General features: G+C 36.9%; 1 protein-coding gene across 1 annotated transcript in view; it reads left to right on the forward strand.

Moving 5' to 3' along the window:
* SWP (RNA polymerase II transcription mediator) overlaps positions 1-20,731 on the forward strand; it is a 33,051-nt gene extending 12,320 nt beyond the window's left edge. Inside the window, exons 3-8 of the mRNA XM_088978647.1 lie at positions 17-114; positions 6,649-6,823; positions 7,506-8,526; positions 8,639-9,654; positions 15,953-17,043; positions 19,371-20,731. Of these exons, the coding sequence (XP_088834773.1) occupies positions 17-114; positions 6,649-6,823; positions 7,506-8,526; positions 8,639-9,654; positions 15,953-17,043; positions 19,371-20,175 (4,206 nt within the window). The 3' untranslated portion in view covers positions 20,176-20,731. The remainder of the gene's footprint in view (positions 1-16; positions 115-6,648; positions 6,824-7,505; positions 8,527-8,638; positions 9,655-15,952; positions 17,044-19,370) is intronic.
* The last annotated feature ends 302 nt before the right edge of the window (positions 20,732-21,033 follow it).

Genomic DNA, 21,033 nt, shown 5'->3' on the forward strand with positions numbered 1-21,033 from the left:
GATTTTGTATATGCAGAGAGAGAATAAATCCAGTGTTAGGGAATATGGGGGCAATGAAGTTCTACGTGTGAGGGCCTATGGTTCTTCATATATTACCCTTGGAATAAACATTAGGTACATCTGCCACTCATCAAGCAGTTTCATTTATATCATGGTTTGAATTTGTCTATCATCATTTCTTTTAATATATGACTCCCAATTTTGATTTATTGGTTTTGATATGTTGCAACTTTTCTATAACAAAAATCCCTTTTTTTTGTTTAAATTTGGATGGTATAGAAGAATAACCTATCATAGTCATCCTTCTTTGGTGATGATCTGTGATTTGGTAAGGGAATCTTTCACATAAGGACAACCAATAAAAAATCTCACACAACATGATAAGACCATTGAGGTGTATATTGATTTCATCACAAGACCATTGAGGAAATTAATGAAATCCAACCATCAATCACCCAGAAATAAGTGTTGATCCCAAGATAAACAAATTACCACAGCTCAGAACAAATTCTCCCTAGAAACCTCTTGTTTTGCCAAAGTGTCAGCTAAGCTGTTTGCTGATCTCTTGATCCACCTAAAAGAAACCCCAATCTCCCTTGCTAAATAATTGATTTTCCTTACAAATTGTCTAAGTGCCCAGATGCCCAAACGGTTAATTTGCATCCAGTCAATGACCACCTTAGAATCTCCTTCCACCACAAGTTGGTGGAATCCCAATTGCTTTGCCAACAACCTTAGACCTTGATGTAGGGCCAAAACTTTCGGCTCATAAAGAGTCCCCCATTCCTAGAGGTCCTGAATATAAAGCTATTAGCCTGCCTTCACTGTCTCTGAAAGGTCCCCCCAATTCCAGAAGGACCTGGGTTACCTGTTGAACTTCAATCAAAATTCAAGTTCACGTTTTGATCTACTCATGGGGACCAAAACTCCTGAACAACAGTCTTTAAAGAATCTGAAGAAGCTACTGCATTCCAACCTCTGACAATGTCATCAGCTGAGAAATCCTTGAATAGTTCTAATAATTTCAGCCAATGAACCACTTTACAGTTACACAGTCAACAATTTCCTCCTCAGATTTTCTCGTCGTTGAAAAATCCTATGTTTTCTTTCTTCCCAAGCATTCCAGATAACAGCTGCTCTTGTTGCTCTCCACATTACTCTTCCCCTTTTTTTTTTGTTTTCCTAAAGAAACTCGGGCTACAGAGATTTACGACATCCAATGGAGGGTTTTTTGTACTCTTGTTGCATTTTATTACTGTGAAAAATATCAGCCTATGTACAACAAGAAACTGTACAATGGTACTGATTTATGGCAGATTTGTACTCCTGTTTACAAAAAGAGATTCATGATCAATTAAAGAAGAGTATGGTATCCCTTGAAATGGCTTATGAACTGCTGGCCAAGTGCATAACATTGCTTTTAAACCTATTCAACACTTCCTCTTAAGAGCTGTTTTTGCTTTCAAAAGTGCAGCTGTTCCTTTCACACCATATTCCTCAAATAATGGCAGCTGAACACACATTCCATAATAAACTTCCTCTTTTGCTGAGGCCTTCCAAGTTCAGCAGCTGAAAAGGGAAAGTACCCTTTCCAGGAAAGCAGCCCAGAACTCCAAAGAGTTGCATAACAGAAGGCTAGAGCTTACTGTGAACTTACAGTGAATGAAGAAGTGGTTTACATTCTGGATTCTTAGCAGTTAGCACATAGGGGCAGGTGAAGGCTTGACTGATCAGGTTGTCAGCAATAAGATTCTTCTCAAGGGCTGCAGCCCAATGCTAAAAATGTCACTTTTGATGGGATGAACGGAACCTAGTTTTTTGCAGAAGTGAAAGAACCCACTTACTGAGAACTCAACCTCTCAAATATAGATTTAACCGAGAATTGGCTAGATTCTTCCCACACCTAGATTCTCTTATTTGCGATTATAATAGATGGTGATACCTGCTGCTGCACCTTCTGTAGAAATTCAATGAGGGATGCAATCTCTCAATCTTTGAGATTTATTCTGAATTTGGGACATCAAACAACATTATTATTATGGACTTCAGAGCATCCACTAATTGGTGCATCAGAATCTGCAGCTATCATTATTAAAAAAATCTGCAGCTATCAAGGATAGTGAGAGAGAGAATAGATATGGGGGTTGGGGGTGTTACTGCACCAACATCCAGCCAAAATTTAACTGCCTCCTTTTTTACATTTTGTATTGATTCCCTTTGGCAAAATCATTTGATGCAGATTTAATACCCTTCCATGGAGCACAGCCCTAGGTTTGGAATGCTTCACCTGGGTCCATTTTAAATTTCTAGTTCCATATTTCCCAGTTATAACTTTTCTCCACAAGCTGGTGGGTTCCTCATTGAATTTCCATTGCCACTTTGCAATAGAGCTGCTTTCACTTGTTTAGGTGCCTTGTGCCTAAAACCCCTCCTCATTTTAGAATCACAAACTTGATTCAAGAAAACAAGGCATTTTTCTCTAGATATCATGCTTAGATGATGATATGTTGCTTCATTGCTTGCTATAGCTCTTCCACATTAAGACAGTTAGAAAATCAAAATGGGTATTCAACTGTCTTCTTTGAAGCATGGTTTCTTAATTTTGCTCCAGAATCACTATTTTAAGCATGCTTTCTTAACTGAAAACAATTCTTTTTCAAGCTAATTTTTTTAGCTTTAATGAATCAACTCTTAGAATGAGTCTTGAGTCCAGAGAAAGAATTAGTTGTAATCAGGGTTCAAAATATCATAATTTATTGGTTTGTATTGTACAGAATGTATTGTGTTTCAGGGTCACTGATACATGAAATACTTAGAGTTGGGTCTATTTAATAGGTTTAAATGCTAATAATCATCTTAGCCTACACATGCAAAGTGATTGGGCTGAAGAAGTAAAAAAAGGAATGTAAAAGTGGTTACACACTTGGCACTTAATTTTTGAGTATCGAGCATGTCAATACTTTGAGCCTTCTTTCCAACAGTTTTTATAAGTTCAAACTTAAAAGAAGTTGAGGAGATCAATGAGGTCTAGATTCTGGACTATTTTTACTAAAATACCCCTATTTTTGAATTTGGTCCCTCTTTATTGATTTATGAGGGCAAAAAAACACAATTTGAACTACCACTTTTATTAAATTCATTTTATTCTCTCTCATTAAGTCCTATATTTAAGCTATTAACTACCATTCCCTCTCATAAAATCCTATATCTAATGTACATTAAACATATTTGAAATACATCGTGGAGTTTCCACTTCATTCAATTCCCTCTCATTAAGCTGTTAACTCCCATATCCTCTCCTTAGATGCTTTCTTTGAAGTTCTTGTGTTTCTCACAAATAAATTCTACTAACTTAATCTATATCCAATATTTGCAATAATATAAAATCCGTGTTCAAAACCAACATGAAAAATAAACCACCCTTTAGTTTGGGTGGCGGGTAAGTAGTTAATCCAATGGTTTCATAGTTAAATAGTAAAAATAAAAAAATAAAATATAAATATTAGAAAAATTTAACTTTTTTTGTGAAAAATTTAGGCTCATCTCTAATATTGTATATTTATCATACTAAACAAGAATAAGTATGATAAGTAATATGTATTTTTATTAGTGATGGAAATAGAATACAAGATTTTAAACCAAAACAAAAACGAAACCATTTTCCTATTCAAGTGGTGGGTCAATGATTCAACCTTTTAGGCCAAATGGATGAACTCATGATGTCATAATTAAATTACAAAACTTTTAAAAAGATTATTAAAATTGTAGAAGTTTTGTTAAAAAATTTGGGTGCATCTCTAGTATTATGTATTCATCGTATTGAACAAAAATAAGTGTGATAAATAAGCTGTTTTTTATTAATCGGAGGGATGAAATGAAGAAGTTCAAATGGTTAACAAAAAATACATATCTGGCATAGTTGTCAAGACGTCACCTAGGCGATTAGGCGCCCTTGGCTGGGCGAAACGCCTTGCCTTTTAGCAACTAGGCGCCCTTCTAGGCGACTAAGTGCCTACCTAGGTGGCAAAAATGACAAGGCGGGTGCCTTTTATAATATCATTTATATTGCTCTATCTTATTAATGTATGTGTTAATACATTTTATTATATGCTATATATATCAATTATACTTTGTTTTAATGTTTTACCATTGAAATTTAAAAGATCAAAGGGTTTTGAGAAGAGAAAAAGAAAGAAAGAAAGAAAGAAAAGAAAGAGGAAAGAAAGAATAGAATAATAAAGTTCTTTTTTTTTTTTCTATTCTCTCTTTCTAGTTAAATAAAACAGAAACTCGATCCTTGTTTTTTTTTCTATTTTATTTTCCACCTTGAATATTCATTAATTATCATATAAAGTTAATAACCTTCTTTAGCTGCTAATTAATATGAATTTGCTCTATTAAATACTTATTATAGTAGTATTGTTTTTGAAAATAATGAAATTAATATATGTAAAAGATTTTTATCTTTTAGATGTGATGATTTGCCACATTTGTAGAGGAAGTTTAATGTTCTTAATAAAGAGAATTGCTATTTTTTCTATTAACATACTTGTTGAATGTTATATAAAACTAGGAAACTAGCCAAAAATCAGTTTTTTATATTATAAATTTTTTATCGCCTAGGCGACTAGGCACCCCAGTGTTGCCCAGAATCGCCTAGATGCCTTGAAAACTATGGAATCTGTTTATACAATGGGTGAGGAGGGAGGCCAATGCATTGGCTGATTCTTTAGTTAAGTGGGGGGGGGGTTACTTAGGGATTAGTTGTACAGGGCTCAATTGTAATTTTGTTGCTGTACTTTCTTTTAGGGTGAGTCTGCACCTTGCACCTCTCCTTGGCATGCTTGCAAACTATCAGAAAAAAACTATTTTTTTTTAATCTAATTACTAACCAATGGTTGATACGGATGCAAATTGGGTGGGCTTGACTCGAGCTCAAATTGGCTCAACTTGCAATTTTAGATAAACTGGCTTAGGTTTTTTGTCCTTGAGCTGGGCCTGTGCCTAGTCTCAAAAGTTTGGGCTTTTTCTATGTTTTAGGTTAGGCTCGATCCTAGCCCTTATGTTGCCCAAGTTAGGCTTGACTATATACATAATATATGCATACATGCATGAATATACAATTATACACATACATTTATGTCAAATTTTGTTGTGGGGCTGATTGGCAAACCCAAGTCCGAACCCAATTCAAGTGCTGCATCAAATTTCCGTGCGGGTTGGGCCCAGGTTGGATGGATCAGGATTGACTTTGGCCAAGATTCTTAGGCCCAATGCATAGGGTTGGGCCTGGGTTACGCTTAAACCTGCCCAACCTACTTGACTTGCAACATAACGGTCTAATTTTTTGGGTAAAATTGGTCAACGAGTGTTTTTAACCCATTGTTGACACGATTGGTTGAACCATTTGAACCATCACTCAACCTTGATTTTGGGTCTGGTTATCCTTAAACCTGGCTGGTCAAAAAATGGTGACCTGGTCAAAAACCGTATGACCCGAATGGTTGAATTGTTAACCCATTTGACCTGTTCACCAGGCCACGGGTTGGTCAATCAATGTATGTGCAAACTTTCATTGGCCACAAGTCCACAACTTTGCACTTGGCTGTGATTGTTTTTTTATTTTTATTTTTATTTTGGGTAACTTTTTGTGATCTATGCATTCCAGTGCCAAAGGCACCTTGCTTTGCTATTTTCCCTAAAAGACCCTGTTTTTTTGTCCTCACAGCCTGACCTGCTCTACCCAAATGGTTGAATTGGTGACCTGTGACCCGGAGGCAAAAATAATTCGGCCTCTAGGTCAGTTTTTAAAACGGTGGTCAACTATTGATGTCATAATTACATAATAAAAATTAAAAAATAGATAGAAATACAAAATTTACAAAATACATAAAATTCACATGTCTAATATATTATAAGTTTATAATATTAAACAAAGATAAGTGTGGTAAACACAAATTATTTTTAGAATTAATTATGGAAATGTAATAGAAAATTTATAGTTGCCCTGAAATGAGATCTTTTTTTCAAGTCAAATTGGTCAACACATGCTGTCATAATTTTATATTAAAAACTAAAAAAATAGATAGAAATAACAAATTATGGAAAACGCAAAAAATTGTGCACATCTCTAATATTTATTGGTTATCATATCAAACAAAAATAAATATCATAAGTAAGAAGTAATTTTATAAAATTGAAATGAAATACAAAATTTAAATCCACCAGCACACCATACTTTGATTATCTTTTTTAATGGGTTCTGGTAAGGATAATGTGATTATTAATGTTATCTGAAATTGCCATGTGCTACAGACATATATATTTACTAGTTGTATTATTGTTGTATCCCATCTGACTTACTAAGGGCAGAACTGTCATTGTATTGAGAGTTATAAGGAGTTAATATAAAAGATAGTGGTCTATCACAATGAAACCTGCGATTGGGTTATCACAAAACTGTCTTGCTATCTTCTCTAATTAACTTCCGCAACTTCTGTGCTCATTTGCCGTTTTCTCACTGATTATTCACCGCTGTAATAATAAATTGGTATTAAAGCAAGGGTTCTTCTTTCCTTTGCATGGTATCAGAGCCAAATTTTTACCTTCATGAATTTGTTACATTGACAAATTCTTCTTGGTTTGCAGAAATGGTCGTTTTCTTCTCCAATCATCTCGAAATATTCTCACACCATCTGCTTTGTCAGATTGTGAAGAAGCTTTAAACCAGGGAAGTATGTCTGCCGCGGAAGTGTTTGCAAGCTTAAGAAGCAAAAGTATTTTACACTTGTTTGAATCAATTGGCAGGTTTCTAGGCCTGAAGGTAAATATTTCATTTTATTTTTTTTCTCGCATTTTTTTTCCTAAGCTAATCAAACTATATTGCTTATGAAGGTATTTTTGTAAACAAATTGTGTCTATAGCAGTTATCTATAAGTTTTTCTTTACCTAGAAAGTCAAACCAAGTTGGAACCAATATTCAACCATCTTGGAATGTTTACTTTTGCAGTGTGTAACTTCAGATATGATTGTGTTATTGTTGGCACATGCTTGCTGTAGAATGTTTTTGATTTTGAGTGTTATGACCCTTATGTTGGAAAACAGTAACTATTCTAGCTTGAATTCTTTAAAAATGCAAAAACTTAAAAGATGGCTCTTTATGACTTTGAGTGTGCAATGTATACTCTTTCCAATAATCTCTTCGTGCCTTGTCTTTCCTTTCTATTTTTAAGTAAATCAATAAACGACAACCTTCTGCTGCTGCAAATGTGTCATGTATTGCTCATAAAAGAAGATAGATGCATAATGTGAGTACTGAATTTTGTGCAGTATTCTGGTACCTTTGTTTATGGTATTTTTTAGGACCATTTGAAGTTTGTTGGTAGTGTTCATTAATGTTTTATGTTGTGCACACGGTCCGCTATTGGTGGGTCAACTATTCTTGAGATCTTATATTTCAATCACTTGTGAATTTGCACATATGACTGAACATTTGGTTCTTGCAGGTTTATGAACACGGTTTGGCTGCGGTAAAGATACCAAAGACGATTTTGAATGGATCAAGTTTGTTGTTAATGGGGTTTCCACAGTGTGGGAGCTCTTATTTTTTGCTGATGCAACTTGATAAGGACTTCAAACCACTCTTTAAACTTCTAGAGACCCAGCCAGATCCATCTGGGAAATCTCATACATCTAGTGACTCCAGTCATGTTATACGCTTTAACAAAATTGACATTGGTCAGCTACAAATACTCGAGGATGAATTCAATTCCAGTCTTCTGGACTGGGATAGGATACTTTCTTCTTTGCCAAATGCAGTGGGGCCCAATCAATCTTCTGAACATGGTCTTCTCTCTGAGTTTGGTTTAGAAACTTCTGTACAGTCATCTGGATGTCCTCATCCAAGTTTTTCATCTGTGGTTGATGAGGTGTTTGAGCTTGAGAAAGGGGCATTGAGTCCTCCTTTTCCTGTAAACAATCATCTCTCTTCATCATTTAATGCGTCCCCTTTTCTGGGTTCTCTTCCGATGAATCATCAAGGGATGAAGTCTGGAATCTCATCTCCTAAGTGGGAGGGGGGTTCACAGTTTTCACAGATTAACAATGTAACAAAGTCTACTATTAGTGGTGCCCATTTTAATAGTCCTTTATATCCATCAAACAATTTGAAGGGAATAGTTCAGTCCAGCTCTGTCAGTTCTCTTTCTTCAAGCCCTGTTAGGAGCCCCTCCATTCAAAAACTATCAACTTCAAAATCTGATCATGATTTGACTTCTCTTAGGTCTCCACATTCAGTTGAGATCAGCTCTTCTAGTATGGATGATGATCAAGTAAAATTTCTGAATGAATCTTCTAAAGATGTTTCTGGTGGTCGGACATCGCGGCTCTCTTCTCCATTACGACCAACAGGATCTCGAGCTTCTGCACCAAACATGAAATCTAATGGTCTTAGAAACTCACCCACTGGGCAAATAGGTGTTTCTGTTAGAGCCTCTGGATCCAACATGTGGACTGCTACTCCCGTATGTAAGATCCCTCCTCTAAAGTTTTAAATTATTACTTGGTTTTATATGACTTCCAATTGGGATATTATCTCTTTTACTCATTATATTTATCTTAATCAATGTTCTTTCTTCAGCCCAAGCTCCAGAACCTGGGATTTCTCAGAGTACGAGTTATGATATAATGCCTAAACATGATAGAAATCCACGAAAACGTACAATTTCAGATATAGTAAAGTTAATCCCTTCAGTCCAAGGGGTAGAAACAAGTACAGGTTCTTCTAAGAGAAGGAAGACCTCAGAATCATCAGGCAATCATCCTCCACAAGTTCTGTACTCATCAGATTTTATCTCTAGAACTGAGGGTTATACTTATGGAAATCTTCTAGCTGAAGCAAATAAAGGGAACACACCTTCTAACATTTATGTTATAGCTCTTCTTCATGTGGTGAGGCACTGCTCACTTTGTATCAAACATGCTCGGCTAACTAGCCAGATGGATGCTCTTGACATTCCATACGTTGAAGAAGTTGGTCTACGAACTCTATCCTCAAACTTATGGTTCAGGCTTCCATTTGCGAGGGATGATTCATGGAAACACATATGTCTTCGACTTGGCAGACCTGGAAGCATGTACTGGGATGTCAAGATAAATGACCAGCACTTCAGAGACCTCTGGGAACTACAGAAGGGAAGTAACACTACACCATGGGGTTCTGGTGTTCGTATTGCTAATACATCTGATATTGATTCTCATATCCGTTATGATCCAGAAGGTGTTGTTCTAAGTTATAGATCTGTTGAGGCTGATAGTATTAAGAAGTTGGTGGCTGATCTAAGAAGGCTTTCCAATGCTCGATCTTTTGCTCTTGGAATGCGGAAGTTGCTTGGAGTAAGACCAGAGGATAAACTAGAAGAGAATTGTGCAAATGCTGAAAATAAAGCTCCTGTTGGGGGAAAAGGTTCCATTGAGGTTGGTGACAAGGTGACAGACCAGATGAGGAGGTCATTTAGAATTGAAGCAGTGGGTCTTATGAGTTTGTGGTTTAGTTTTGGTCCTGGGGTGGTAGCCCGCTTTGTTGTAGAGTGGGAGTCAGGTAAAGAGGGCTGCACGATGCATGTTTCTCCCGATCAACTTTGGCCTCATACCAAGGTGTGTGCTTGTTTCATCTATGTGGTTTATATATGTTTGGGGATTGGATTTATTAGCGCTATATGATTTGCTCATATTCTTGTTTGTGGTATTATTAGCTTTACTTGGGGCTGCAAATGGTATTGTTTGTTTGAATTCAAATTATTTATCTGCCAATTTCAATTTGTCTATAATTGGATCAAATATGGATTCATCCATATCCGATTTGTTTTGATTCAATTCAAATGTATATGCTTATATATTGTTAAAATTTATATTGTATCTATTAGTAAAGTGGTTTGAATTTTGTAGTTTTACTAAAGATTCCTATTTTAGTGTTTCATACAAGTTATTTCTGATTCATTTTGTTCATGATATACAATATCAGTCATTTTTAGTTCTTTTATTAATAATTTAATATTTTTGATCATTTTGAGTTCACTTTATTAATTCTATTCAATATCTAATTGTATTATGAATTCTATTTGAATCTGGATACTAATCAATGAAATTTGGATCTAGGTGTATGATATATAGGGCTGTTCATGGGTCGGGTTGGGTCAGTTTACTAGTTTTTTTTTCAACTGACCCGACCTGGTCGGGTTACCTAAAGATTAAACCAAAACCGACCCTCTATTAAGCAAAACCGACCTGGTCGGTTTGGGTTGGTTTGGGTTTAAATATATACATTTCCAAAATATATATTTCAGCTTTATATATATATATATTGGAAATATACATATTATATATAATATTTCAGAATATGTTTTCTGGAAATATATTTAAAACTGAAATATACATATCAGAAATATATATATTTAAAACAATATATATATATATATATATATACATATATTTATTTAAAACTGAAATATTCATATTATATATAATATTTCAATGAGAATATATTTATTGGAAATACATTTAAAACTGAAATATATATTTCGGAATATACATATTATATATAATATTTCAGTGAATATATTTATAGATAACTCGGTTCGGTTTTCATGTGTGAAAACTGAAACCGAATCAAATTATCGGTTTACCCATCTTTCCAACCCGAAACCGACCGGTGGTGAAGAAAAACCGGCCAAATCGGGTTGGGTCCGGCCGGGTTGGTCGGTTTGAATTTATTTGTGAACAGCCCTATTGATATATCCAATTCTACCCAACCCATTTACAACCCTAGCTAATGCCTTGTATTAATTTCATATTCTCAGCAGTTGATGTCATTTCCTGTCAGGCAATTTAGTTTAAAGCTTTTAAACTGATCAATGTGTTGATGAAGTGAATGGGTACATGATACCAGTTCCATGAGCTTGCCACACCAAACTAGGTTGTCCTGAAGACATCAAAAAATGCTTTAAAACACATACAAATTTTCTTGCATTTGTGTATTGGGTGGGGATGTGGGGTGGGGTGGGGTGGGGTGGAGGGGAGCTCCTGTGAAGGTGTAGTTCTGCTAGTTCGCATCACTTTGCTACACATAATACACATAATCAAGGAATGATGTCTATCCAGTATTTTAAAAGTGAAAGGCACAATTAATGTGCAAGGAGTTCATAGAGCATGAAACACAAAGTATAGCACAGGTCTGAATGAAGTGAGGATTGGCTTTTGAAGAAAAAACAAAATAAAACTTAATTTACAAAAACTACCAATATAACATTTTGATATACAAAAAATTATGGAAATCTAAATTCTGAAAGAAATAGAATATTTCAAAAAGTCTCCTATCTCAGCCAGTTAAATTATCATATTGTCAACACAAAGCTTGTAGAGTTGTACCTTGAAATCCTGCATAAGTTTGAATTGTTTATTTTTTATTAGTAACAGAAACTTTTATTGAACTATGTATAATAAACAGTTTGATGCACCATTTAAAACAATTATCTGTTTACAACTCCTATCCCTAGCACCCTCAGATATTAAGCCCAAATATATTTGTTTCCTGTTTATTCCTTGTTTTGCCAAACCCTCAGTTATGCTATTGGCTGATCTTGCTATCCATCTATAAGTTTATATAATATTTTGATTTCCTTTAAGGTATGTCTATCTCCAAAATTCTGTATAATTTCTTATCTATCTCACAATCACATATCAATCTCCTGCATCCAGTATATATTGAAATCCAGAGATTTTGCTATCCTTCGTCTTGGTAGTATTGCCAAATTTATATTTGAATCACCATAACCAATCAACCCAAAGGAAGGAGCTAGAAAATTTCCTTCTCAATCTGTATACTCAAGCTCAAGACAAACCTGAATTTCTCATGCTGCATCCTGTCAACTACCAAAGTTCATCTTTATCAGATTTGTTGTTGGATAACAAGGTGCTGAACATTTTTTGCCAGGGGTGATCCGAATTCAACCAAATAGGATTGGATCTCGGATCGGATCGAATCATGATCTGATCCATTTGCACCCCTATATCCCACTCCAATTCTGTCCTTTACATTTCCATCCTTGTGAGGCTACCTGCCATTTTTTTGCAAAAGAGGTAAGGTATTGTATTGAAATTATACTCTGAAGAACAAAAAATATATATCTGTCCAGTATGCTCCATGTACAGCCATACAGAGAAGCCACCTGGAAAAAAAACTAGGTTTTCAAGGCCAAAAAGAAGAGATAATCAGGCTCTGATATTAAAAAAGCAGGGTGTCATAATCAAATACTGATGATGTGGGATATGTTTGAAAGAATCCTTGGCAGACAGCCAAGAATGCAGAGTAGCCATTGCCCGAACCACCACATAATTTAAAGAACAGAATTTTTCTTAAAAAATCCTTCCATTTCTTTCTTACCATAGAACCCAACACACCATGTGAAGAATAGCACTCCATAGCACCTTGCCCCTTTCACTTAAGCCTGTCAACTTCAGGAAAAAAAGCTAATCACGCAGAGAACTCGGCAAACGCCAGCTGACACTCATCAGATGATCAACAGACTCAACTTCCTTGTCACACATGACACAGATCAGAGAGTCCAGCATCAAACCTCTCTTGTCCAGCTGATCCTTTGAAAGGCATTTGCCAAGAGCTTCCATCCAAACCAGGAAAGACACCTTTGTTGGAATGTGAAGGAGCCGTACCTCTTTCCACAGAAAAGCCTGAGAGCCACAGAGAAAATGCCATCACTAGACCATTTCCAGACCCTTGAATCTTGCTGATCTGGGTGTGGTTGCTGAGTCTGAAGTAGCTGGAACAGTGCTAGCAGGTCTGAAATCTGCCAAATTGTTATCAGCCAATGGCATCCAACTGAATGAGCAATTCATGGCTGCCAAAGTCATGGCTTCTGTTAACAGGTGCTGTAGGTTCTAAGGGTCCTCAGTCTTTGCTTAAACCAATTAATCACCACTTGAAATTCATTCTCAACCATTAAATCCCTCTATTCCCTCTCTGCTGCCAGTCATAATCTGTAAAACAAGTGTTAAGAGCTTTTCTCGTAGGAAGTTCCCATTCTCTGCAGTTCCTGTGTAACTTAGCAGTATTTGTCCCTCACAATCTCTGAATACACCGCCCAACCCTGAGTGTCCTGGCTTCCCTAGTGAGCTGCCATGATAGTTCAGTTTTATCTTTACTGGATTGGGCACTGTCCATGCCACCTGTCTAACTACCCTGTGAAAATCTGAACTAACCAATTCATACCATCATTTCAAGATGGAATCATATGTATCTCCTCTAAACTTCTTATTCTTTCCCCAATGGGTCATCCTTATTAGACACGTCTAATTACATAGTCCATGCTCTGAGTTCTGTATTCAAATGTGCTCGTGTTCCTTTCTCCAGAATCTTCACAGGCACTTCAAATTTATTACTGCTGTCATTCTGTACCACAATAATCTTCTTATTTTTGTGTGCATATGATCTTGTTGGCTTGTAAGCAGCTCAGCTACATCCATATGAGCTGTTCAATGAGGGCCCCATAAGCTGGAGAATACCTCTAGATCCTAGTTCTGAATAAGAACTCAAGAAAGAGATGATTTACGCTCTGGAGAAAAACCTCCAGACACTCTGTCCACCCAAAGGGCATTCATTGGAAGGGGGGTATTGCGAGGGAGTTTCTTCAAGGATTTTTTAAAAAGAAGCATAGGAAAAGTGACCCAATGTATCATGGCTCCAGATTTGTTTGTCATGACCTTGAGTCAATGAAGATAGGTTTAAGAAATTCTAATAGGCTGATGAGACACAGGAGGTGAAGTCACTATGAAGATTTGTTAGGGAAATGGCTGTAGAAATTTGGGGAGGAAAGATATTCACTAAGGAGAAAGGTAGTTGCATGTAAGTTGGGAGTAGCATTTTGGGTGGGAAACAAAGGAGATGAACTTTCAACCATCCTGGTTGAATTGTTCATCTTTCAAGGTGAGAAATGGAAACAGCATAAGGTTTTGGGAAACAAAGGAGATGAACTTTGCGAGATCTGTCAAGGCTATATGGGCTCAGTTGGAAAAATGTTTTAATTTCTGAAATGCATGATGTGAATCAAGGAAGAGCGGAGTGGAGTCCCGGATTTAGTAGCCCTTTGCTTGATTTGGGAGATAGAAGATTGTGTTGAGTTGCTGGAAAAGTTGCAGTATACAGAGATCCAGACAGAAAGATGAGATGTAAGTGGTGGAAAGAGAGCATAAACGAACGTTTTTAGTTAAGTCTTATTACAAAATCTTGGCGAGAAATCAAGTTGACAGATCAGGGTTTAAGGGGTTTGGGTAAAATCCAATGCCTCTAAGGATGGAGACTTTTGCATGGATGGTCTCATTGGATAGCATACTGACTCGTGATCATAGAGGATTTCACTTGCGGGAAGTTGTTTTCTGTGTATCATTGATGGGAAGGACGTGATGCATCTGTTTATGGGATGTTGCTTTTTGAAATTTGTTTGGCAATGTTTTTTCAATCTTTTTGGTCTTGACATGTGGATTCCAAAAACCCCCATGTGAACTCTTTGGCTGCTGGCCTATCTCAAGAGGAAATAGGAGATCCAAGACTGTCTGGAGTTGCATTCCTTTTGCCATCTATTGGGAAATTTGGAAGGAAGGAAATAGAAGAACATTTGGAGGTCAATATTGAAGACCGGAGAACATAACGTTTTACTTAAGTGGAAAAAACACTTAGGGAGTAGGGACTGGGTATTAGTCTTGTCAGAATTTGAAGGTGTATCAAAATAAGTGTTTGAAGACAACTTTTGATCTGTTTTAGAAGTCTAATCTTGATCACTGTTGTATTATAGTGATGTTTTGCTTATTATATTTTGATCGTCTTCTGTGACCTCTCATCACCTTTGATGTATTATTCTTTCATGTTAATATTTTTTTTTTCTTTTTTTTTTAATTACCAAAAAATCTTGCTTATGATCTCAAGAGTTTCATGGTCTCTCAAACCTCTCCTGAATCCAAAGTCCCATGAGATATTTGAGTGTGGTAAGGATGACTAAAATGAATATGTTTTTGTCAGAGATGGCATGAACTCGGAAATGGGAGTTGGAATTTGACACATTACTGGTAGTCTGACTTGGTGAAACCAAAAGTAGGATTCATGGACGCGTCTTACGTAAACAATATGTTATACATAGTAAACATTATGACTAACTAAAAGGGCAGCCCAATGCATGAGGCTCCTACCAATGTGGGGATTAGTCTCTTTTCATCTGCTGCCACCAAAATAAATAGTAGGGGAGAGAGTGGGTCTCCCTCCCTCAATTCTCTGGTTGCTTTATAAAACCTTTTGGGGTTCCATTTGATCCATTGCATTCCAATTCCCATCTTATTGAGCAGCCAGTTAAGAAAACATCAAGTTAACATGGTTGCATGCTTTTCTGATCTGATTTATACACAAATCCCCACTTCTGGAGCTCCTTATATCATCAACTGCTTCATTAGCCACCCATATTTGATCCACAATTTGTCTCCTTTTATAGAAGTGCCTTGAGCCAGGGTCACTATCTAATTAATTCTTTGAACAGTTGTTGAAGTGGTTGGCATTGTTTTGTTGCGAATGCCATATAAGTGTACTGGATAAGGTTTCTCTGGAGAGTATTACAAGTTTACAACTTCAAATCCAAATATTTAGTGGAGTTAAAGGAAAACACACTCAAGACAGCCAAAAGCATGGGATAAAATGATATTTAATTTCTTGGTATGATATATCATAATCTTCTTGAGATATTTCTTTTTAATTTTATTTTGGATTGTTGGGTTACAATTTAGAAGAGGGAGGATTTGTGTTTTATCATAATCAATATATCATTTCTTTCTTACAAAATTGTGTTTTTTTTCTAATTTCTAGCAAAGCATTAACATGCAACTTCTCTGTTCTTGACAGTTCCTGGAAGATTTTATCAATGGAGCTGAGGTTTCATCACTTTTGGACTGCATTCGCCTGACTGCAGGACCTTTGCTTTCTCTTGCAGCTGCAACTCGACCTGCACGTGCTGGTCCTGCTTCTGGTGCTCCTGGTGTAACAGCCAATCTCTCTGCTATTCCAAAGCAAAACGGTTTTATGCCATCGCAAGGACTGTTGCCAGGCGGTTCATCGTCAAATGCTACTCAGGCTACATCTTCTACTGTAGGAAATCCTGTTGCAAGTACTGGCATGGGTCCTCTTGGGAGTCACAGCTTTCATAGTGTTGCAACATTGGCTGTTGCAGGAAGAGGTGGACCTGGAATTGTTCCTAGCTCATTGCTTCCAATTGATGTCTCTGTTGTATTGCGCGGTCCATACTGGATTCGCATCATCTATCGTAAAAACTTTGCAGTTGACATGCGTTGCTTCGCTGGAGATCAGGTTTGGTTACAGCCAGCAACACCACCCAAAGGAGGTCCTTCTTTTGGGGGATCATTACCATGCCCTCAGTTTCGACCTTTCATAATGGAGCATGTTGCCCAGGAGTTGAATGGTCTAGAACCTAATTTCAGTGGTGGTCAACAGCCAGTTGGACTTGTCAATTCAAGCAATCTGAACCCTGGTTCAGTTGCACAACTTTCTGCTGCTGGTGGAAGCCGTGTTAACCTTACAGCTTCTAGTCCGATTTCTAGATCGACTCCAATGACTGGAAACCAGGTAGCTGGTCTAAGTCGCATGGGCAATGCTCTGTTAACTCAAAATTTAGCAGCTGTTGGCTCAGGATTACCTTTACGTAGAACACCAGGCACAGGTGTACCTGTGCATGTAAGGGGAGAACTCAATACAGCTTTCATTGGGCTTGGGGATGATGGAGGATATGGTGGTGGATGGGTTCCTGTCGTTGCTCTCAAAAAGGTTTTACGGGGAATTCTCAAATACCTTGGAGTTCTGTGGCTATTTGCACAATTACCTGATCTTTTGAAAGAGATTCTTGGGTCAATTCTTAAGGACAACGAAGGTGCTCTTTTAAATTTGGACCAGGAGCAACCAGCCTTACGTTTCTTTGTGGGGTAAACACTAATTCCTATCATTTTGTTTATTAGAAGTGATTTCTTGGTTGCCCTGAAACTGTTTGTTTACATTAAAGAAGGTTTTTAATTCCATTTGGCTATCAGGCTTGCATTTTATTAAATAATTAGTTGAAAACTGAAAATGCAGACATGATTTGATTAGTTTCATTAATGAAGAACTTGTATAATTCTCAAACAAAGGAGGGGGGTGAGACAAAATATAAGAAAGATATCTAAAAAGACATCAGCTTAGATTCTTGATTTATATCAGGAGCAATCAGCCGCACTAGTTATAAAATGTAAATATGGAGCAAGTATTATGTCCTAGGAATAGGTGGAGAATAATCTAGAACAACCCAAACCCATGTACAAGAGCCCCTTTACAAAATATACGAAAAAATGAGTCCTTCCCTGGATGGAATGATCAGGGTGGCTCAGTATCATTTGCAAGGACATCTTGTCCCCTACAATATGTAGCCAATCCAGAGCACCATCCTTGCAAAATATCCAACTAGAGACAGTTTGTCAATCTTGGTCTTTAATTGGAAACTTGGGATGGGATGTTCATTGTGACTGCTAATACACAAGATTCTCTGGAACACTTCCCAGGGCATCCAGATGAGAATGAAGCATGTATATTAAAGAAAGAAAATAACTTCTAGATGGTTGGTCAACTTACTTTTTGGGCAAGGCCATCTTGATTTCAGTTCAGGTATTATTAGATATTTAATAAACAGTTATTCAAATCTAATGTTTATTAGTCTTGATTTTTGTATATTAGAATTTGACTACAAACCCATCGTCAATTTGTTTAGTGTATTCATAAAAAACAAAGATAAAAGAATGGAGAGAGAGAGAGAGGGGTTTGTTTAGTGTATTCATAAAAAACAAAGATAAAAGAATTTACCAATGCAACTCAGGAACACCTATGTAAAAAAATAAAATAAGGGGGGGAAATGCAAACCTCACTAGTGGTAGTGAAATGCACAGCATTCTTCTTCTCATGTGACACTTAGCGTATTCTACACAACTATTGTTTTATACATTTAATAAAGTTATTGTAGTTACCAATACAAAAAAATGATGTTAATGGTTTCTTTGCCTCTTTTTAAGTTTGATTGAACAAATAAATAGCTGATATCAACAAAAGACAAATGAAAGATGACCAAATATCTAAAGTTGAGTTTAACTGAAAAGTTATTTTTTATATTTCTTGATTTATTTTAATGGTTGATTACTGTGCTTCTGAAATCAACAGAAAGAGAAAAAGAGACATTGTTCTCCACGTTTGAGACCTCTCTGGGATCACTCATTCAGGGGATTCATTAACCAAGACCCTATAGGTGACTATAGTCTATGGAGACACATTGCATTATCCAATTTCTACACTTGGTCCAAAGCCCATATTTCCATGACCTTGTTAAGAAAAGTTCAACTCTGTCATAGGCTTTGGTCATATCAAGTTTTAATGCCATATACTTGATTTTATGGAAGCTTCAAAATTCCGATACACCCTGGTACGACAGGAAGGGTGCACCGATACTTTTGACCCTTGCGTTTTATTATTCTTTTAGTTTTTTTTTCAAAATTTGAGTTTTGAGCATATTATTATATATTTTATTTATTAAAAACAATACTTAAGAAACCTTTAAATAGGTGTATCGGTATTGACAAGATACAATACGATATGTCCTGTATCAGGTGTACTGTATTGGAATTTTCAACCTTGGTTTTACCCCTCGTCCTTTTTAAAAACACAATACTTTGGAGGGCTCCACTTGATCTAGAGCCACTTTAGTATTACCATTAATAATGGGTCCCTCCAGCAGAGATCCCTGTTCTTCACCTAAACTGTTCTAAACATTTTTTTAATGTCTCTTTTGATAAATAACATTTTTTAATGTCTTCCCTACTCAATATATTTGAAACCTTGAAAAGTTCCTGAAAAGAATCTGCAATTTGATCTTTAGATTTTCTTGGCCTCAATTTACTGACCCTTTTGAAATTTCAACCTATCAATTCAATTTTTGCATCTCCTTTGGATAGTTATAACATGGAAGAAGCAGGTATTTCTATCCTATTATTCTTCAATCTCTTTTGGTAGTTGGGAGTGCTCCATTTTCTTAGATGAGGAAAGTTTTTTATTTAACAATGCATATAGTTTTTGTGATAGAAAATATTGTTGTGCTTTATAGGTATCTTAAGGATTATCCACTGCTTTACACAATTTTTTGCATGCAAATTAATTTAGCAATGCTCCTCTGTGATGTTCATGCTTTCCCTGTCAGGATTCCTAGTTCTGGATCTGAAAATATTTCTTTTTGCAGGGGCTATGTGTTTGCGGTGAGTGTCCACAGAGTACAACTTCTTCTGCAAGTGTTGAGTGTGAAGCGCTTCCATCACCAGCAGCAGCAACAACAGCAGCAAAACCAAGCTAGTGCTCAAGAGGAATTGACACAGGCTGAAATATCAGAAATATGTGACTACTTCAGCCGTCGTGTTGCATCAGAGCCTTATGATGCATCACGGGTTGCATCCTTCATCACTCTTCTCACGTTACCCATTTCAGTTCTGCGTGAGTTCTTGAAACTAATTGCTTGGAAAAAAGGATTATCACAGGCACAGGGTGGGGACATCGCCCCTGCACAAAAGCCTCGTATTGAGTTATGTCTTGAGAATCATGCGGGATCAACCATGGAAGAGAATCCTGAGCATTCTTCAACTTCAAAAAGCAATATCCATTATGATCGGCCTCACAACTCTGTTGATTTTGGACTTACTGTTGTCCTTGATCCTGTACACATACCTCACATAAATGCTGCTGGTGGGGCTGCTTGGTTGCCCTACTGTGTTTCTGTGAGATTGAGATATTCATTTGGTGAAAACCCTCATGTTTCTTTTCTTGGAATGGAGGGTAGCCATGGAGGCCGAGCTTGTTGGTTGAGATTGGAAGACTGGGAGAAGTGTAAGCAGAGGGTAGCCCGAACAGTGGAATTGAGTGCAACTTCAGCTGGAGATGTTGCACAGGGGAGGTTGAGAGTGGTTGCAGATAATGTGCAAAGAACACTTCAGGGTTGCCTTCAGGGGCTAAGGGATGGTGGTGGCGTTACCGGAAGTTCTGGTGCAACGTGATCACCGTTAAATATCATTTCATTGGTAATGAAAGAGGGAAAATGAAGATACATTCTTACGGCAGTGGTATATCCATTTGCTAATGAAACCTGATTGAGCTACACGTCTCAACGAGGAGCCTCAGATGGTTGGTTCATAGCCATCAGCCAGCTTGGTTATACTGGTGGTTGCATACTTGGCCATTTCTGTGATTAGATTGGGTTACCTCTGCAAAAAATGTGGTGAAGGTTTCTACAGCAGTAAATAATGAGGGGGCAGTTGAATAGGCATTAGCCCATGATGAATGGATTTGAATTTCCAGTGGGCATTGGGCAGTGTTTCTGGCTCTTGTTTATCTAACCTAGAGATCGTCAGAGAAGCGGGGTGTAAGATATATTTAAAGGAAAGGTTCATCTTTTTTGTAAAATTGGTCCAAGTTGGAAGCGTTTCATGACATGTACAGCAGCTTACACACTCACTTATTGGGCATTAAAACTAATATTGTAAAAAAGGAAATTAGTTTTACGATAGTTTACCTGCTGGCTACAAACTTAATGATGATAATCTTCTTTCTTAATCCTTGTATCGTATGAAGATGAGGCTCTCACTCTCAGGCTTTCAATCCTTGCAATCAACTAGTAGTTGGATGTTAGCAGCAGAATTTCAAGTAAAAAAAATACAAAGGAATTCTTATGTTGGGGTGGCTGCAGTATGCCATTTTTGGATTTATTTTTTACATTTTCGCATAATAACCCTGTACTGCCAAGTGCCAACATGTATATAGGGGGATCTTATCAGTTATCATCACTTAGTTCCTTCTAGTTGGGCCTGGTGGCCCTGGTTCATGATGAAAGTTTTTAATGGGATCTAAAACATGGT

The sequence above is a fragment of the Nelumbo lutea genome, chromosome 3, assembly GCF_056320005.1.
Source record: "Nelumbo lutea isolate HS-2025 chromosome 3, American lotus-T2T, whole genome shotgun sequence".
Classification (NCBI taxonomy): domain Eukaryota; kingdom Viridiplantae; phylum Streptophyta; class Magnoliopsida; order Proteales; family Nelumbonaceae; genus Nelumbo; species Nelumbo lutea.